Here is a 21,339-nt window from a genome sequence, read left to right as displayed (position 1 = left end):
TTTGAATTGATGTTTTATATTTTTGTTGAAACTCCCAATCAAATGCAAAAGTAGTAAAAGATTATAAACGCACAAAGTATACTTTCGGTTCGGTTATACCCCCAATCGGTTCATTTACGGTTTGGATTTTCTCCAAACCAATGGGATCGGTTCGGTTCAAAAAACCTCCCTAAACTGAACCAGACCGAACCGTCTGCAGCCCAGGCTATGGCCACCCCATGCTATATGTGGCTTCACCCCTGGGTTCATGACGCACGGCTCTATTTCGTGCTTCGACTGGGTTCTTGGTTCGGGACGTTACAGGTGGATCCGATCCGAAGTGGATCACCCAATGGCCTATTTTTTTTAAGGCCCAAACCCGGCCGAACATGATGGGCCATCAACTCTCATTGACCTACGCAGCCTATTAATGAACATACCTTTTATTGTCTGAGCCAAAATGCCTTAACAAACATATGAGATTAAAACGCATCCCAACCGCACCGGCCCAACAAAATTAGATGCTTCTCTTTAAAATAATCAAATTAAAAATTGTTGTAAGATGAACCTAAGTCAGCTAATAACCATGACTTTTCTCGTTAGCATTTTATGCAAGACCTTACCTCATTGTCCGTTTGAATGAAGAACAAAAGAGAAGAACAAGAATTTAGACCCCGTTTGGGCCCTCCTCACTGTGGAAAAGAAGGTGAAAAGGATATATTCTGCATCCCTTTTCAATTATTTATGGACTTTCTCTTACAAGAATTTTATTTATTATTAATGTAGAGAGCAGAAGATCAAAGACCATGTAGCAGAGGAATTTGTTTTCCTTGGAAAAATATTGCAGACTCCATGCGATTCCTAAAGGTGAATGCCACTCTTATTTCAATAATATTCAACACGCCTCTCTTTCTCCTATGCTTTTTTTAGTCTATTATTAAAAGGACTGTTGCAATTTCAGGGGTTGATCACAGACTGGTTGATAAAAATGAGGGTTACCAATATAAAAACAATGGATATCATCTCCCATTGTAATTTGTATATGTTCCTTTAATTTTATGTGGTACTAAGCATCTTTCACCCGAAAGATTTGTACACCCTCCATTTGGCTTGTGAAGACAAAAGGACTATTTTTTGTAGTTGTTTTGTTGGTGTGTTTGGGAAGTATAGATTCCTTGGGGGAAGGTCTCTTATAGATTCGAGGACCTTTTGGACCTCTCTCCGATAAAGCTTCTTGTGCCTACTTTGGAAGGGAGGCGCTTTCTAAATTTTGAGGTCATCTTCTTCTTCATCTTCTTCTTTTTTAAGTTATGCATATATACTGCTTTGAGACAGTATGAGTTGCTTAGTACCTAGATTTACTAATAATCTCTAAGTGCATGTAAGTCATTTAGCTCCTTTGTTACAAAAGTATAGGGACTCTTTGGATGATACATGTTAGAAACTTACCGACTTCTCCGACATTGCCCCTTATTTGTGAATATGATTGTTTGATTTATTTATTTATTTTCTTATATGCAAACAGACCATTATGGCTCTCCTGGAGCAATTGACTATTATTTTTAAAAATATTATAAACACGTGAAAATAATCATTTGATGAATCCAGAGTTGAAGGGCTCCCTTGCAAAGACCCAGCTGCAAGGGCGCCCCATTGGATCCAAGTCACCCAACCTCATTTATAGACACAATGACAGATGCAAAATTAGAAGATCGATAAATCTGTTGGGTGACATGGATCCAATGGGGCGCCACTACAGATGGGTTTTTGCAAGGGTGCCCTTCAGCTGTGGATGTTAAACTGTGATTATAGAGTAATTAGCGAAAGCTTACCTGCGGCCATGACAATTAGATCCTCACGCTAAGATTCCGACCATCTGATTCGGGGATTGCAACGATCTACTTGAACGCTATTCGTTCAGTGAAGGGATTCTTCTTATCTGATGAAGGCCTTATGGTTTGATTGATGGAATGCTAGGCACTTCTTTCCTTATCAGATTAGAGACCCCATAAGATGGAATTTCTTTTTCTCTTAATATCTCTCTCCTCCCATCAAGAAAGGATAGATATTTATAAAGTCTAATTTGTTTAGAACTAGGAGTCCTAATCACACCATACCCTTAATTAGATATTATTTATTTATATTGAAGATAATGGGTGACATGAATTTGATGAAGAGAAATACATGATTTTTTATGAAAACTCTAACTGAAAGGGGTTTCGATTGGGGAAGATGGTGAAGAGATAAGTGGGACACACAGGTTTTATTGAAAAATACTTGCTGTTGTAAGAAAATGATGTTCACACTCCCTGTTTTGACACTCACACTCCACGCACTTTATGGTTGGCTATTATTATTGGGAGTCAAAAGTGCATGAATACTTGAATAGTGTCCAACATTGCATGAATAGTGTTCCGATAAAAGAAATGGGTTGTTGCATGGCTTCCGTGTAACACCGTCACCCAACCTGCCCCACCTTACTAGCCCGACCCAACATGAAGCGAACCGGTCAGAGGCTTGAACCGACAAGGTCGAACCATCCGGACCACATTTTTGCCCGGTTCGACCATTTTTTGATGATTTTGCCACGGGATAAACCGGTTCTAGGGGTTTGGGACCCTCCTGAACCCATTTCTAACTTTTGTTTTGATATTTGGTCACTTTATAATATACTTAAAGTAAAATTTTCATGCTTTGGGTTTAATTGGTTGGGGTTTTGAGTTTGAGTTTGGTTTCAAACTCCTAGGGAACCTAACTAATGATATGAGGCACTGGTTTTTAATGATTTTATTATTGAATGATAATAACAACTAAATTATTTAAACCCCTTTTGTTTCTAATTTTGAATTTTAGAAATCCTAATGTTATACTTATATGCATTATGCTTAGCATATAACTTAGGGGGTGTCACCATTTAGTTGAAATCATCAACGAATTCCATCTAATCAGTTCCATTAATATTTATTTCAATTTGGTTTATGGTTATTGTAAACTATTTGTGAACCTTTTTCAAAATCCTAAAGCAATGATTTTGATATATTATGGAACTTGAAAACTAGTTAATATATGCACTTGTTTACTTATATTGTTCATTAGTTTAGTTAAGACGGACTGTATCTTCTTATGATTAGTAACTGAACAAATGAACAAAGAACATCGATTCCATCCAAGAAACGGAATCGCCTAAGGTTAGTGATTAATTTTGGGAACCGTGTCGCATATAGTGATACTATTTTAAACGATAAACCACTTTCAGTTGCGTATTTGTCCAAGAGCAACACTCAGCCCAACGGATGACTGTTGTTTTTGCACAAATAGGCGGTGTGAGATGGCTAGGCATGGATAACTTGGTTTGGGGTTGTGCTTTTGCCCAACGGTGATGTGCGCCTCAAATATTGGGTTATTTAACCCTAGCTGATCTCATGGATGACAGTCAAATGTGTGTCGAGGCATGGCCCAACGGACGACCCACGACGACACGTTGGTGTCTCCCTATAATCACATTTATGTGTTTCGTGATTATGGGCAATCCAACTGACTTCCCTAAAGATAAATTGACTGGATTTTTTGTGGGAACCAATTGTGTATCGTGGCACGGCCCAACGGACACGGTGACACACTGGGTGTCCCATTAAGAACAAACTTATGTATTTTGTGGCTATGTGTAGTTTAGTTATTTCTTTTGAAGTTGGATTATTTTAAATCATGGATTAAACTGAATAAACTCCTGTTGTGGATGTAAATGGTGTCTTAGATAGTGAGCAAAATTGTAATTGTTTGTCTTTTTCTTCTACAGCGTTGCACCCTAGTTCTATCTCTAGTTATTTTTCTGGGATTAAGGTTTTGAGTGCGACTAATTTTGGAAAGTGGAAGGACCATATTCACATCGTCTTAGTGTGTTTGGCAAACCCCTCTAGATTATGCACTTAGAAATGGCAAACCTGAAGTGCCTACTGAAGAGAGTACGGCTACAGATCGTGTTACCTATGAAAAATAACTATCACTAACAAGACACTGAATGTCTCCTATGGAGGGCTCCAAGTAGCCTTATCATTGCCCTTCCAATGATAAAAAAGAATAGGGCAACTAAAAGACTAAGTTAGTCTTTATCTTAGAGGGGTGTTCTACTTGAGACTTGGATAATCTCCTATGTGTGACTCACTAATAAGACAAAGTCTGTCTCCAAAGGGTTTGACCTTTCCGCTGAGATATAGCTTATGTCCCTAAAGGTGGGCTCTAGATGTCTCTTTTATCACCCTTGCAATGACAGAGGGGATCTAATGTCTAAGGGATACACATCTAAAAGACTAGGCAAGTCTTTTAAATAAAAAAATGGGAGTGCTACTTGGACTGAGCAAGTCCCTTAATGATGGGCTTGGGCTATCGCCTTCATCGCCCTTTCACAATGAGAAAGGGGGATTAATGTCTAAATAAGTCTAAAAGACTTACCAAGTCTTCTAAATGAGAGAGGGGATTACTACTAGGACTGGATAAGTTCCCTATAAGATGGGCTTATACAAACGCCTTCATCGTCATTTGCAATGAAGAAAGAATTATATAGTTTAAATACGTCTAAAAGACTTAATAAGTCTTCTAAATGAGAGAAGTGAGAGCTATTCGAACTAAACAAGTCCCCTAAGGATGGGCTTGGGCTAACGCCTTCATCGCCCACTAGGCTAAGCATGAATCAAGTATCAAAAGCACGTATTTGCAGTTACATTCTCCAAATGGAAGTTGAGCATTTGTATTTACAATTACATTCTCCAAATGGCAAAACTAGCAAAAGTGGTACACATTAAAGTTATAGGGGACACATCAGGGAACATTTGATTAGTTATGCAATTCGGCCCGTTCTCTCCGGAAATGGCCGGCAAACGGTCATCTTTGGGTAGATTTCAGATTTCATTTATGCAGTTTTATTTTTCAAAAGTTCTGATTTAGTTTTGCAAAACAGATGATCAAAAATACATTTTCAAGAAAAGTGTTAAACTACAAAGATTTAGAAAATTGATCAAATAAATTTTTCTCCGTTGACAATTTCGGCTGAATCTTACCGAAAGTGGCCAGAAAATGACCATCTCCGAGCAAATTCAAATCTGGAAATGTAGTATTTTTTGGCTGACATCTTAAAAGTAGCATAACTTTTTCATTTTTCATCGTTATGAGGCCCGTAAGATACCAAATCGAAGATCTCAAAAAGATATACAACTTTTGTGTGCATCATTTTTGCTAGATCTAATCGAATTTTAGTGAAAAATAGAAAATAAAATCTAGACAACATGTAATTCAACACAATTTCATGACATTTCACATCAAAACTTCATTCAAACAGAAGATCTATGGGAATTCGACACAAATATATGATAATACAAGCTGATTAGGCTTAGATCTAACCATGTTAGTTTCAGTTTTCAAGATCTTTAAGAAATTCTCACAAAAGATGCATAGATTCATCATTTTAACCTATATTTTCAACTGAGATATTGAAATTGGCATAACGTCTTCGTTTCATAGCCAATTTTGGACCCTTATATGCCAAATCGAAGATTTCAACAAGCTCTACAACTCTTATGTGAAGTACAACACTCAGTTCTAACCGAATTTTAGTGAAAAACTTAAAAAATAAATCTGGACAGCATATATATTTGAAGTTTTTGAACATCTTACAAGAGTATTTCACATCAAAACCCTAGATCTACCATGGATTTCACTAGATATTCACATCACACACATATTAATACATAAATTCTTGAATTCCAAAGCCTAATGCATCAGATCTAAAGATTTTCACAAAAATATCAAAGAATTCACCATTTTAACCCTAATTTTCAGCTGAAATCTTAAAATTGGTATAACGTCTTCGTTTCTTGGCCAATTTTGGGCCGTTATATTCCAAATCGAAAATCTCAATGAGCTCTACACCTTTTGATGAGAAATTTTTACGAATTCTAACCCAAAATTGATGAAAAATGATAAAAACGAACCTGGGCAGCACTTTATTTTGTCATTTTCACATCAAAATTCAACTAGAACTCAAAATCTAAGGTGAATTGCTTTAGATCTTTACATGATATATGTTTTTAAACATATTTTGGTAGATTTTAGTCATTTTTAAGCATTTTCCACTTAGATTTTCCATTTTAGGTTAGATTTTCAAAGAAAACTCAAAATCTACGAACCTTGTACTCTTCTCTTGGATCTCTCCTTGAAATCTTCTTCGCCTCCTTCTTTCTCTCTCTAGATCGCCTTCTTTCTCTAGAAAGCTCTCTCTCTCTCTCTAGAAAGATTTATCTCTTCCTCTCTCTAAAATTATATTAAGAACCTTAATTTTTTCAAATGAGAGCTTTCCCTTAATTTTTGTCCCCCATTAATTTACAGGACAACCCATTTTTTAAAATTTTGCTTTGATTTTGACTGCAAAAGGGTGGTCTAACGAAAAAAATTTAAGTAAAAAATTAACATAATTTTATCCCCTTCTATTACCCTAAAACACCCCTCCTATGTGTTTTATATTTGATTTTTCTGAAAATGGGTGGTCTCAGGAAGAAATTAGTTCAAAATTTAGGGTGAGATAATTCACCCCCCTTTTCACTCTAGTGTAAAAGCTGGCTAAGCTAATGACTAATGCACTCCCCTATTCACACTATCATTCTAACTCGACTCGTCTTATTAGGCATTTTTGCTCGGATTTTGATAAAATTTTACAGGGACCTAGCTGGGACCCTAACCTACCATATGGAGAAATTTGGGTCTCTAAAACTATGATTTGAAGGGATTTTTAATCATATGTATCTCTTTAGGGTTCGGTCAAAATGGGGTGTCTACACCGTGGCAATAAACGGGATCGAGTTGATGAAAGCTCTTCTAGTTTGTGGCATAAGCGTTTATGCCACATTTTCATTAGTCGAATGTTAAGACTGGTTAAGGGCGGAGTTATTCCTCTTGATTTTTTTGATTTCCGGGTTTGTAGGTAGTGTCTTAAGGGTAAACAACTAAAACTACTAAGAAATTGCGTCAGTAGGAGTACTGGTCTATTATAAGTCATACACACTGACATCTGTGGGACCTTTCCCACTCCTGCCCTAAGTTGCGAAAGATATTTCAATACCTTCACTGATGACTTTTCGTGTTTCAGCTACGTCTATCTCATCAAAGAAAAGTGGTTGTGATTTAAAAAGTAACCGCAAGTGCACGGATCACATGTAGTCACTGGTCGAACTCAGGGAAGAGAAATCTTATTTGTGAATCATATTCTTGTATCACTTAGAATATAAACTATGATATATGTTGCCACATTTACTCAGGATTTCCGTTGACGTACCTTGGAGCCAATGATATCTATAAGTTTGTATTCTAAACAATCTAAGAATCGAACACAAATAAGATTGCAATTTGAAAATCTTAATTTAGGCAAAGTGCACCAAAGTTCTAATGATTTGATTAACTATCTCTAATCTAATTAGAAAACTAAACTAATGAAATTAATTTGCAAAAGAAATTGAATTGAAACTAGTGAAAAAGATTTGATTCAATATGGAAGACTACTTAGGGCAAGAATCCACCATGAGTTTGGATTTAATTAATTAATTAAAACAACTCTTGAATTGGGTTGAAAATTCGATTAACTAGCCAATAAGGAATAAGATCAAAGGGATGTCATTCTTTATAAGTAATTAATCAAATCCACTCTCCAATTTACATTAATTATATAGAACTTTATATTTGTTAATCAACAATCATTCATACGAAAGGGGAAAGCTAATAGCATGAATGATTGGGATTTTTCAAACACAAAATCCTACATAATTTGTCAATTGAGTAGATTGATTTAATTATAAATATTTCTCTTTCCCCATGGCTTCAACTAAACCCTAAGTAATTAGGATTTAGTTATTCATGAAGAGGGGAAGAAAAATAAAAATAAAAGAGATAGATGGGAGAAAGAGTGCCATATAGAACTTGAAAAGAAAAGAAACAAAAGCAAAATACTCCACTACTTTGAATTGAAACAAAAGTACACCAACTTGCACTTGAAAATAAATAACAAAAATAAAAAGAACTTATTCTTTTTCTCCTCCAATCTTTGGTTGAATCTTCCTCCTTCGAGCTTTAATACCACCTTGAGTTTGAATGGTGGATGATGATGCCTTGGATTGAGAGTTGAAAAGAAAAAGAAAAAAAAGAACTTTTAAAGGAAGCAAGAGAGAACAAGAGATTAAAGAGAGAGTAGAGAGATGATGTAGAGAGTCTTTACTTCAATATATAGCCTTCTTTCCTTTCTATTTTCAAAACTCAAGAAAAGACACAAACTTGGCAAGTGTAGTGTATTTTTGACACCATTACCTGTACTTTTTATTTCTTCACAATTTCTCCAACTTAGAACTTGCTTTTGGTAAGTTTTTCACCACTTTGTTGACTTTTTCCAACGTGGGTAATTTGGCAACACTTTGTTTCTCTTCTTGATGATGATGGGTCCCACTTATATATAGAATAAAAAGGAAAGGCATGTATATAATATGGCAAACAAGTGGGTCCCACATGTGTTGCATGTATTTGCACTACACTCAATTAGAAAGTATATATATATAATTATTTTTTTCTAAGCAATAAGTGGGAGCCAAAGTGGGCATGCATGCTAAAGTAGTATTATATGCTTATGCACCAAACAACAACATGCCAAAAATATTTTGGACATGAATAGAAATGCATGGAGGTCGCTTTTTTTTTTTTTCTTGTTTCAAAGTTTCTATTTCAGCCCTTGCTTTCCATAGCCCAAGTGGGTCCCACATCACATAAGACAAACCCTATTTTGGTTCAAAAATTCCCAACATGGCTACGACTTTGCCTATTTTGAAATCAGCCATGATGTCATGCTTATCTCAGCTGTTCGGATTATCCCATGGGTTGCAATATTTAGAAATAGTGAGAGCAAGTGCAAGTAGGTGAAATAGAAATTACTATTTCATGCAAAAAACGTGTACAAATGTAAAGATTTGCATGTGTTTTGTAATTGCATGCGGGTCCCATAGGTATTTTATATAATATATGAATCACATAGCAATTGCCATTTTTAATCCAAAATCGTTGGCTACTTTTAGAAATTAAAGTTTGCATGGTTTTTGTATAACTCTAGTGGGTCCCACTTTGTATATACAATACAGAAACTTTTCAAAAACATGAAGGGTTGCATGCTGTTATTCAAAACAAGGTGGATCCCACCGTATGCATGGTGCAAGTAATATACCAAAACGTGGAAGCATGGCTGCTTGTGATTTTGGAAATTCAAGTCAAGGAAACCAAAACGTGAGTTGAAGTGAGGTGTGGGCTTTACAAAATGCCAAAATTTGTGGTTTCTATCCATAACTGTGTGTTGGGTATATAATATAATCCATGTATGTTCTAATATAAGCCCAATAGGTAATGGACCAGGTGTAGTGGGCCCATTTGGGCTGGAGCCCATTAACCTCTCATAACCCTAGTGTATCTCTATATATAGGGGCTGGAGGCAACAAACTTGGTATTCCAAACTAGATACCTTGGGTGTAATGCTTTAAGCATCCTTGCTTAAACCCTAATACTCTAACAATCTTAAAGCACTAGATTTTAGGGTTTCCCCGTTTGGTTTTTTGGAACATCGAAGCATCATTGTTTGTGCGTGGGATTAATCCCTCAGAAAAAGAGTTGGGCGTCGAATCTTCTCTCTCAAGGAGCCGTCTCTAACTTGAAGAACAGAGAGAGGGCTTTACAAGTTGGGATCTTAGGGTTTGGGAGAGACCTAGAGAGGAAGAAGAAAGGGCCTCATCTGTGCCGCCACCACCCACAACAGAGAGTGGGTTTTCTGCAAATACTCTCTTGTTTGGGCGTTGGAGGAAACGGAGGATTCTGCTGCTTATTGTTTGAAAATCAATTTTCTAATTTGGACAACCGTTCCAACAAGAGGAACCTGCTCCAAATTCTGTTTTTTTTTTTATTGGGGTTTTTTAGATCTCCTTCAAGCCCTCGTTTCAGTTTCTTTTCAAACGTTTTGGGTTTGGGTTTGGGTTTCGGCTTCAATCCCTCACGCCCAAATTTGGTGGTCGTTTCTCTATATGCAGAAGAGAAGTTTGCTTCTCTACCTTACCGAACCATCAAGTTACAGAGAAGAGATTTCGCCTTTGTTGGATCCTTCTTCCGGCATCTCTTTGGGTGGCCCATTGATGTTATCCGAGCTGGTTGTGCCTTGTTGCACGGCGGGGGATGCTTCTGTGTTGAGAGGTAAAGGAGACAACACGTCTCTGTTGCACATGCCCACCCAAATAAAGTTGGGTTTGTTTTGATAAAAACCTCACCCCTCATTTTTAGTACTTTTCACCCCGAGTGCTTGTTGTACGACTCCTAAGGAAAAGTGTTATAAAATTCCGTGGGAATTTTTATACTAGCGCCTAGCCCGTGGCTTTCCTAGTCGGCTCTGTTTGTTTTACATGAAAGGTTTATGATAGACAACACTATTTGGGACCAAACCACTGTTGGGGTCGAATTCTTAGAATTTGGATATTGCTGGCTGAATCCGAGCTTGTAGCTGCAATATCTTGGCAACCCTCCCTCACCGGTTGCATTTTGGGTTCGCTTTCTTGTTGGTCGGCCACTCTCTTGGATTCGGTTCTTGCGAACGGTTCACACGGTTCGGTTCTTGTCGTCGTTCTTGGATTGGGTTCTCGCAATTTGCCAATCAGGTGCAATCTTTTCACTTTTTATTTCATATAAATAATATCAAATGGAAAAGATTTCTATGCCTTTTGAGATTGTCAAACTTCACTCCTTTGGTGGATCTGAGTTTACCTCATGGAAGCGAAAGACTCAATTCAGTCTAAAATACATGAACTATTTTTACACTGTTTTGAGTACCTTTGCTGAGACGGATGAAGACGTTGATGAATCTCAATGGCTTAGGGATGAGGATTTCTGCAAAGACTACTTGTTGAATTGTCTTTCAGATCGTCTTGCAGAAACCTATAGTAAATTAAACACTGCTAAAGCAATATGGGACAACTTAGATGCTCAATTCAAGAAGGAGGAGGAATTGTCCAAGACCCATCTTGTGGACAAATTCATGAATTTCAAGTTTCAAGAAGACAAGGAAATCACTCCTCAAGTTACTGATCTAGAGAATCTGAGATCTAAGTTGAATAATGAAAAAATAGTTGTCTGTGATTCATTTCTTGTGGGTGCAATTATATACAAGTTACCATCTGCATGGCACTCTTTCAAAACCGAGATGTATCGGAAAAAGGTGCAAGTGGGACTGGATGATCTCAAACGATTCATTCGAATCGAAGATGAGAATCGAGCTAGGAATAACTTGGAGATGGTTAGACAGCAACAATCTACTGCTAACGCGGTAATATATCCCAAGAAATTTCCTCGAAAATTCAAGTCACCAAAAAGTGAACATCCCAAGTTGGAGACCAAAAAGACTATCTTTCAGAAAAAGAAGGGCAAGTGCCACAACTGTGGGAAATGGGGTCACTTTGCTGCAGAGTGTAAACAACCTAAAAAGGCTAAATCTGACACACCACAAAAGGAAGCTCATATGATGGTGGGCAGTGATGCGCCTAAGAATTTTATTGCCATGTTAGGCAATGGTAAGGCCAGTACTTCTTCAGACTGGTGGTTAGATACAGGAGCCACCTGCCATGTTTGTAACTCGAAGAAACTACTTACGGATGCTGTTGGCGTGAAAGAGACCGTTACAGTGGCTAGTGGAGCTGAGGCAAAAGTGACTCACACTGGAACTGCGAACCTGGTCCTTTCTTCAGGTAAAATACTAACTTTAAAAAATGTTAAAGTAGTTCCTGCTATTCAAAAGAATTTAATTTCTATTAGTCTTTTGGACAATGCTGGCATGTGTTCATCTTTTTTGGGTGGTAGAGTAACTTTAACTGTTAACTCTTATTATTTTGGCTGTGCTTTCTTAATCGATGGTATGTATAGACTGAGTTTAGCAAATGAAACCGTTAGTCAGGTTAGTTCTACTTTGATTGATCCTAAGTTGTTACACACTAGATTGGGACATGTGAACTATAGAAAAATGGTCAAACTTGCTAACACCTATAATATACCTTTAGATACATCGATTAGATTTGACAGGTGTGAAGTGTGTGCACAAACCAAGATCACTAGAAAACCCTTTCGTTCGGTTTCTGGGAGCACACACCTTCTTGAGTTAATACATTCTGACCTCTGTGACTTTAAAAGTTTCACTACTCGAGGTGGTCGGAAGTATTTAATCACTTTTATAGACGATTTTTCTAGATTTTGTCATATTTATCTCCTAAAATCGAAAGATGAAGCTTTTGATAAATTTAAAATTTTCAAGAATCGTGTTGAAAATCAATTGAATTTGAAAATTAAGCGATTTAGGAGTGATAGAGGAGGAGAATACACTTTGACAGAGTTCAAGGAATTCTGTGCCTCTCAGGGCATAATACTTGAAACTACTGCTCCTTACTCACCTCAATCTAATGGCATAGCTGAACGTAAGAACCGGACGTTAACTGAAATGTTAAACTCTATGTTATTGACAGCTGGCATGCCTACTAGCTATTGGGGAGAAACAGTTTTAACTGCAAATCACATCCTGAATAGAGTACACCACTCTAAGTTGACCACTACTCCTTATGAGTTACGGCATAAACATCCTTGTAGATATGACACTCTTAAGACTTGGGGCTGTATTGCTTATGTGAGGATACAAGACCCTAGGAGACCTAAGGTAGGACCTAGAACAAACACTTGTGTTTATCTAGGTGGTGCAGAAGATAGTGCTGCTGATCAGTTTTTGGATCTATCTACCAATTTGGTTATAGAATCTAGAGATGCAGTATTCTTTGAGAATAAATTTCTCAGAGATCATGGTTTGAACCTACCTGGCGATACTGAAATGGTTACAGAATCGCATGTAGAGTTTGAACAGAATACTTCTGACACCTGTCCTACACTGATTTCTGCATCAGAACCTTTAAGAGTTTCTACAAGAGATAGAGTACCCAAGAACTTTGGTGAGGACTTTGTGACCTACCATGTAGAGAATGATCCATCAACCTATAAGGAAGCGATGAGATCTAGGGACTCTTTGTTGTGGGCAGAAGCCATTGATGATGAAATGAGCTCTCTGCTACAAAATCAAACTTGGCAGCTAGTCGATTTGCCAAAAGGGGCTAAGACTGTGGGCTGTAAGTGGATTTTGAAGAAGAAACTTAATCCTGACGGATCCATAGCTCGGTATAAAGCACGTTTAGTAGCTAAGGGCTATACTCAAGTCAGTGGGATAGACTACTTTGATGTTTACTCACCGGTCTGTCATTTGGCAACGATAAGAATTCTTCTTGCTTTGGCTTCTATTGAGAAGTATGTTGTGCATCAAATGGATGTAAAAATGGCTTTCCTTAATGGAGACCTCACAGAAGAAATCTACATGAACCAACCTGAAGGGTTTGTCATGGAAGGTTTCGAGAACAAAGTTTGTAAGTTACACAAATCTTTGTATGGTCTTAAACAAGCACCTAAATTGTGGCATCAAAAATTTGACAAGGTAGTAAAGAGCTTTGGTTTTCAAACCAGTTACTCAGATAAATGCCTTTACTATCGTTCTGTGTCGAATATGGTTGCAATTATTTGCTTGTATGTAGACGATATGTTGATTCTTGGTTCCGATCTCTCTGTAGTGAGTGACGTGAAAACCACTTTGGCTCAAGAATTCGACATGAAAGATCTTGGTGTGGTTGACACCATTCTTGGTATGAAAGTGAGTTTTGAAAGGCAAGGGATTACTCTTAGCCAAGCCCATTATATTGAAAAACTACTTTCTACATGGGGATACAGTGAGTGTAAACCGATTGAGACACCATTTGATTATACCAAGAAGCTGATCTCTAATGAAGGAGACAGTGTGAATCAGTTAGATTATTCTAAACTGATTGGTAGTCTCATGTATGCTATGAGTTGCACTAGACCAGACATGGCCTTTACCGTTGGCATGCTGAGTCGTTTCACTAGTAATCCTGGCCATGAGCACTGGGATGCCCTTCTGAGGCTGATGAGATACCTTAAGGGTACTCAAGGATATGCTCTATGTTATACTGGCCATCCTCCTATCCTGGAAGGGTATTCTGATGCATCATGGGGCTCAGAATTAGGAGACAGTAAATCCACCAGTGGTTATGTTTTTACACTAGGTAGAGCCGCTGTTGCATGGAAGTCAAAGAGACAGACTTGTATTGCTCTGTCATCTATGAAATCGGAACTTTATGCTTTAGCTTCTACAGGAGATGAAGCAGAGTGGATAAGAGATCTGATCCTGGACATTCCATTGACCCATTTAAAGATTAACTCTTTAAGTTTGTTCTGTGATAATCAAGCTACAATTACGATTGTGAAAAACTCACTCTTTAATGGTAAGAGGAGACATGTCAGGCTGAAACATGCCACGCTGAATTATCTTCTAGAACAAGGTATTATCACTTTGGTTGATGTGAGATCGAAGGATAATATGGCCGATGCTCTTACGAAGGGACTGAACAAAGATCGAATATTCAAAACTGTGGGGGAGATGGGGTTAAAGACTGTGTAGACGTGTCTTAACCTACATTCATATTATTTTGAATTTTTCGAATCTCCCTATCTTGGCCAAGATAAGCACTTGATATGTTTCAATGATGTTTACAGTTATCTTTATGTCATTCTACATTTGATGACATGTCCTCTTGGGAAAGGTTGTTTCATTCCAAACTTGATGGTACAGCTTAACTCAATTTGGATATGATGCCTGTAACATTCCAAATGGAAACATGGAATGGTTCTTTGTAAAAGAAACTATTTAGGTCTTGTTCTTGATTGAAACTTGACATTGATGCTTATTGATATTAATATTTGTTTTTCAGCCATTACGAAATTGTACTAAGTTCTTCTGGTAGAACTAGATACTTTTAGTAAAATACACAAATGATTGGATTCATTTTTAATGAAATTCATATTTGATAATTTATAGGAATCGGCGAAAATGGAGGAGATTGCCTCAATTTAGATCTTGATGAGGATGACTTACTTGATGAGTGAATCCTTATAGCGCAGTGGAACTATTATTTTCTTTTTCCGTTGATTAAATAGTTCACCTACATATAAAACTGCTTATGTTTGAGTTTAGATTATCTCTAAAACTCTTGGTTATTCTTTAAAGTATTTTTGTTTTCAGTTGGATTACAAATCTTTATTGATATGGTGATATGGATGATTCAATAATTTTGTTTGGACATCACATTATCTATCTATTGGATTGTGCTATATGTAGAAGATAGGAGGAGATTGTTGGGTATATAATATAACCCATGTATGTTCTAATATAAGCCCAATAGGTAATGGACCAGGTGTAGTGGGCCCATTTGGGCTGGAGCCCATTAACCTCTCATAACCCTAGTGTATCTCTATATATAGGGGCTGGAGGCAACAAACTTGGTATTTCAAACTATATACCTTGGGTGTAATGCTTTAAGCATCCTTGCTTATACCCTAATACTCTAACACTGTGCTCTCTATTGTGGGCCCAAAAAACTATTCTAACATGACATGTCCAAGTGGGTCCCACCATTAGCTGGACATATGGACCGTCTAATCAATGATTTGCAAGCTTTAAATAGAAAGGTTAGGATCATCTAGCAGTGTAAGTTTTGCACTTTGCAGCATCAACAAAATGGATGGTGTAGATCATAATCCAAAATCATGAATAGAGAGGGTCACTGCAAAAGAACACCATCCTCCTTCCATGAAGCATTGCACAATAGCACTTAAACCCATTCCCATGTGATGATCCAAACGATCCAATTATTGGGTTGATCCAAATCGTTCAAATTGATGGATATATTGCTATATAAATTACTTACACCCCTAAACCATCCCTGTAAGTTGATCTAAGCCGTTCAAGCATTAGTGATAAAAACCACCTATAGGGGCCACTTGTCCACTAATCCAAACTGTCCAATTTGTGAGCCCTGATGACCGTGGCCCAAACCATTTCTATTGGATGATCTAAACTGTTCATTTCATAGGCCTTAGCTCTATTTTCCGTAAAAATCCGAAAGTAGCCCTGAAACACCAAAAACAACAAAATACCTTAGTAGTACCGTTTTAAATAACAAAAATGCACGCTTTTCCTACCTACAATTCACACATAAATGTGCTCATCAAAAAGTCTGAAGCACTAGATACCTTTAAGATCTATAAGGCTGAGGTTGAGTTACAACTTAACCAAAAGATTAAGGTTGTAAGGTCTGATAGAGGAGGGGAGTACTGTGGCAGATACTTCGATACTTGCCGTAGTCCTGGTGCGTTTGTACTTTACCTGCAGGAGAACGATATCGTTGTTCAGTACACAATGTCGGGTACACCCGAGCACAATGGTGTGGATGAGAGACGAAATTGTACTCTTATGGATATTGTGAGGAGCATGATATGGAATTCACCATTGCATGAGTCCTTGTGGGAAGAAGCATTGAAAATAATTGTGCATATCCTAAACCGTGTACCGAGTAAAGCTTCTGCTAAGACCCCTTATGAATTATGGATCGGTAAAAAGCCTAAGCTTAGATATCTGCATGTTTAGAGTCGTATGGCTGAAGCCAAAATATATAACCCACAGTTGAGAAAGTTACACCCTTGGACCATTTCTTATTACTTCATAGGTTACCCTAAACGGTGTAAGGGTTACAGGTTATATAGTTCTACTCATAACTGTAGACACCCAACTTTGTCAAGGTGGTATTAATGATAGGTTGTTGCGAGGATAAGTCCTATGACGAGCCCAGAGCCTCTGCTCTCTTTCTCTCGATCTCTCTGGTTAATGAAATATGAAATACTTCTTCAAAACGAATTTGGCCCAAAGTTAAAACCCAAAAGCCAGTTTCCACATAGCACCCGCCTTTACAGCACGACCGAAAAGCCTGTTTTCACACGGCACTCACCCGAATTTAACTTTGAGTCAAAAAACGTGCGAAATTACTCACATCGTTTCAAAGCATGTAGCTAGGTATTGGTTGCACCTCGCTGCAAGGAGCCCAACGAACCTGACCGCGTGCAATTTGGAGTCCAAACGAAGGAGTTATCAACTTTAAAGTTCTTGAAAACTCCTGGATAATCCTGAAAACCTGATCTCGGGTGCACCAAAGTTATCCACACCCCTCCAAAGCACGATATTAGGTTCATAAGATTCCTCTTGTCCTGAGAAATCCAACGGATTTGACCAAATGCGATTCGGAGTCCAAACGAAGAAGTTATGGCACACCGAAACTCCCAGAAAACTCTCAAAAAAATCCGAAATGCCCCCAAACTGACATACAAGTGGCACCAGAATCGTGAGGTGCGACCCCCAAATCGCAATTTGCGATTTCCAAATTGCGATTTGGGAATCCACACCTATATATATAAGGGGGTAAGTGTAAAAAGCAGATTTTTAACTTTTCTGAAGTTTGTTTTCACATTAAAAACCTTTGTTTCTTCATTTTTCGATTATTTCAGAGTAAACTCTTATTGTATGTCGGTGATAAACTTAATCATAGAATTATTGTTATTGCAGGATTTGAAATAATTTGAGGCATAGGATGTGGAAGCTTAAGAACTCAGAGGGCGAAAGTCCGTGGATGATAAGCGTAAACAATTACATCGGAAGACAACATTGGGAGTTTGACCCTCAACTTGGATCCGAGGAAGAACGTATTGCCATCGACAAAGCTCGTGAAGAATTTCGAAGAAACCGGTTGAAGATCAAGCAGAGTGCAGATCTACTAATGAGAATGCAGGTCTAGCATTCGTTCATTATTTGATTAGTTAAGCATGGTCGTCATACTCATATATGTCTATAGGGATTTAGTATCTATAGTATGTACTAATTGTGTTTCTTTCCATTATCATTCATTTTCGTTCCATGGATAATTTTTATTAGAAAAAATCTTTTCATGGAACATATTTATGGAATACTTTGTCGATAGAAATTAGTTTCAATATCAAAATTTTCCTGTTTTCAAGGGAAATTGTAAACCAACTATACCTTGGTTTTTTTTCCATGTAATATTATTTTCCATTGAATTTTTTACACCTCATGCATAGCATGGGTGGGTCCCACCATTGTACACTTCATTCTTTATGGAATGGGGGCACCATTTTACACCTCATTGATGCCTGGGTCTTCACCATCTCCACGCCATGCATAGGTTGGGGCCCACCATTTTGAACCTCATGTTTACCACTGTACACCTCGTAGTGTACTGGGGAGGGTGGAACCCACCATTTTATACCTCATGTTTGGTGTGGGCCACTATTTCCATCCAAACTATGCATAGGGGTAGTACACACCATGGTTTAAAATTTCGACCGAAATCCGAAATTTCGGACCGACGAAATTTTGGATTTCAGTGGGGACCAAAACCGAAATTTTCCGAAATTCAATTTTTCGCTATTTACCAAATTTCGGTAATTTCGGTCCGAAATTTCGATTTAATGACAATATTTATTAAAAAAAAAAAGTGTTACAAAATTTCGGAATTTCGGTCAGGAATTTCGAACCAAATTACCAAATTTTGGTTTTTGGTGGGGTCCGAAACGGTTACCGAAACCGAAATTTTAAATGGGATAAGGCCCACCATTTCAAACCTCATGTTTTGATGGGGCAGGTCCCACCATATCTAAGGGGCCCACCATTTTGCACCCCCATGTTTTGAATGGGTGGAACCAAAAATTAACACCAAAAATTTTGTGTGGGTGATTCTACATAGTCTTAAAATGTGGCAATTATATGATCCAAAACTTATCCAACTTTTGTCCAATCCCCTCTATTTGGAGAATGTAGTTTGCAAAGGAGAATCCATGCCCTATAAAGCTTGCCCCAGTGAGAGTAGAGGAAGGGAAAGATGTTACAGAGGAGGCAGTGACTACAACATTAAGAAGGGCCATCAGATTCTATTCAACCATTCAGGCCCATGATGGGCATTGGCCTGGAGATTACGGGGGCCCTCTATTTCTTTTGCCTTGCCTGGTAAGCACTTCTATCATAGAGAACTAAGGCCTTTTCTTCTATCATCGAGAACCCCCTTTATTTTTGTAGATACACATATTCTCTATATTTTATACTTGTCATTGGCTACTTAGGGCATGTTTGGACGTATGAATTCTTTTTTCTTCTTTGGAAAATGAGTTTTTCATTGTTTGGACATCAGGGTTCTTTTACCAGAGATTTTTTTTCCCTGGGTTAAAATTCTTTTGCAAAAAATAGAGTAAACAGAAAACCTAGTCATACATGTAATTTCCTTTTCTTTACGTTTTCCCATCTGAAAATGGCCTATCTCGTACAACGCCTCTATTTGTGTATAAACAGAGCAAAACCAAAAAAGGATGAGAAATTTACCTATATTAACTTTGTGAACTTAAGTAGGCAAATATAGGCAAATATATTTTAATAGGATTTCCAGACAATGTAAGCAAATATATGTGAACTTAGGTATTTTAATAGGATTTCCACTCTAGTTTTGTTCTCTAGTGACTCTGAGAATCAACGACTCTTTACCCTTTGGACGTTAACTTACCAACTTCTCCAAAAGCTTAAGCTGTTGGGGACAGGCGTTCTTTATCTTTTATATAACACTCCTCCGCATGTGTGACCCACTTGGCAAACAAGTGGCAGATGTGGTCCCACTTTGAGCTCGAGACCTTTGGCTCTGATACCATATTAACTTACCAACTTCTCCAAAAGCTTAAGCTGTTGGAGAAAGGCTTTATTTATCTTTTCTACTTTAACATTGGATCCGAATGAATTTCCAAATATTTTAAACAATGCTAGTTAATTTTAAAAGCTAAGAATTTCTCCAGAGTTAATGGAACTCATTTATAACTCTCGCACGCCACATTTTTACCCTTCATTTAACCTAAGAAAAATATATGTGCATATGATGTATCGTGCATTTCATGTCACAGGTGATTGGTTTGTATGTTATGGGAGCGCTTAATACTGTTCTATCTGCTGAGCATCAACGAGAGATCCGCCGTTATATGTTCAACCACCAGGCAAGACTACCCTCTCAACTTCTTCTCTTAGACCCTGTTTGTTCTGGATTGTTGGAACTGATTGTGAGTCAAAAATGTTTATTGGACTCAAAATTAAATACAAATTTGAGCGCATTAATCAGTTTTGGATTCATAATCTTTTCTCAAAATCCAAAACAAACAGGACCTTGACCTTAATTCTGCTATAAAACAGTAACTACGTGTGAAATGACCAATTAGTCCAAAAGCTTAAGTTATCAGAGTTGGTGTTATATATCATTTATACTTCAACACTCCCGCTCAAGTGTTGTCTCTTTTGGGATGGCAATACACATGGATTTTTAATATCAAGGGATTTTTGGGTTTTGAACCCAGAACCTACTGTAAAGCCATAGCTATGATAGCATGTCAAACAACCAATTGGTCCAAAAGCTTAAGCAATTAGAGATGGTGTTGTTTAATCAGTTATTTATACTTCAACCCTACTTGTTTTTCTTATTTCCCTAAGTTTACAAGAACCCTTTAGGGGCCGTTTGGATACGCGGATTTTAGAATCCGGGATTTCTTCAAAATTGTAGCTAAGAGACAAGAGAAGAAACAGACCAGCCGTTGTTTTTGACTTCTCGCCCTTCTTTCTGACAGCAAGAGAGTAGCAAATCCTCTCATATTTCCAGGTTTTAGAAATCTCAGGATGCAAGAGAGATTTTTAAAACCTAAATTACTCACTTAAAATCCAAGAAACGCTGTCCGGACAGCATACAACAGCTTGATCATGAACCCTCTTTTCAAACTAAAAACCTGAATTCTAAAATATAAAATATGAAATCAGTCCTTATCCAAAAGAGAAATTGGTTCTTTAACACAGCATTGGAGCAATTGCCCTGGGTTCAAAACTCCTTGATATTAAAAATCCACATCTAATGGCCAACCCAAAAGAGGGGTCATACGTGTCGCGTGTAGGGCAACCCTAAAAAGAGTGATTGGTTGTTTAACACAGACAAAAGACAAAAGACAAATTAAGCATTAAAATGAAGGGTTTTGGTTTGGAGATCGACAAAAGTTTTATTTGTGCAGAACACAGATGGGGGATGGGGGTTGCATACAGAAGGGCACAGCATCATGTTTTGTACTGCTCTTTCATACGTTTCTTTGAGATTGCTTGGCGATGAGGCAGATGGGGGCGAAGATGGGGAGATGGAGAAAGCACAAAGATGGATCCTTGATCGTGGTGGGGTCACCTTTATACCATCTTGGGGCAAGATGTGGCTTTCGGTAAAAAAAAAATCTAAAACCTTCGTA

At 37.7% G+C, this 21,339-nt stretch overlaps 1 protein-coding gene across 2 annotated transcripts in view; it reads left to right on the top strand.

Annotated features, from left to right (window-relative positions):
* The first annotated feature begins 577 nt into the window (after positions 1-577).
* The window catches only part of LOC143886169 (cycloartenol synthase-like), a 31,433-nt gene continuing 10,671 nt past the window's right edge, over positions 578-21,339 (top strand). The window contains exons 1-7 of one of the 2 annotated variants that reach the window (XM_077390132.1): positions 578-685; positions 766-846; positions 941-1,254; positions 17,582-17,804; positions 18,851-19,036; positions 19,972-20,061; positions 21,115-21,312. In XM_077390132.1, coding sequence (XP_077246247.1) covers positions 17,607-17,804; positions 18,851-19,036; positions 19,972-20,061; positions 21,115-21,312 — 672 coding nt within the window. In that variant the 5' untranslated portion in view covers positions 578-685; positions 766-846; positions 941-1,254; positions 17,582-17,606. Of the gene's footprint in view, positions 686-765; positions 847-940; positions 1,255-17,581; positions 17,805-18,850; positions 19,037-19,971; positions 20,062-21,114; positions 21,313-21,339 lie in introns of those variants that run through there. The other variant, XM_077390125.1, reaches the window with a different exon arrangement.

Source organism: Tasmannia lanceolata, unplaced genomic scaffold (assembly GCF_043159265.1).
Source record: "Tasmannia lanceolata isolate RefF3 unplaced genomic scaffold, GAP_Taslan_0.1 ptg000002l, whole genome shotgun sequence".
Lineage (NCBI taxonomy): Eukaryota > Viridiplantae > Streptophyta > Magnoliopsida > Canellales > Winteraceae > Tasmannia > Tasmannia lanceolata.
This window is presented reverse-complemented; position numbering and strand designations above follow the sequence as displayed.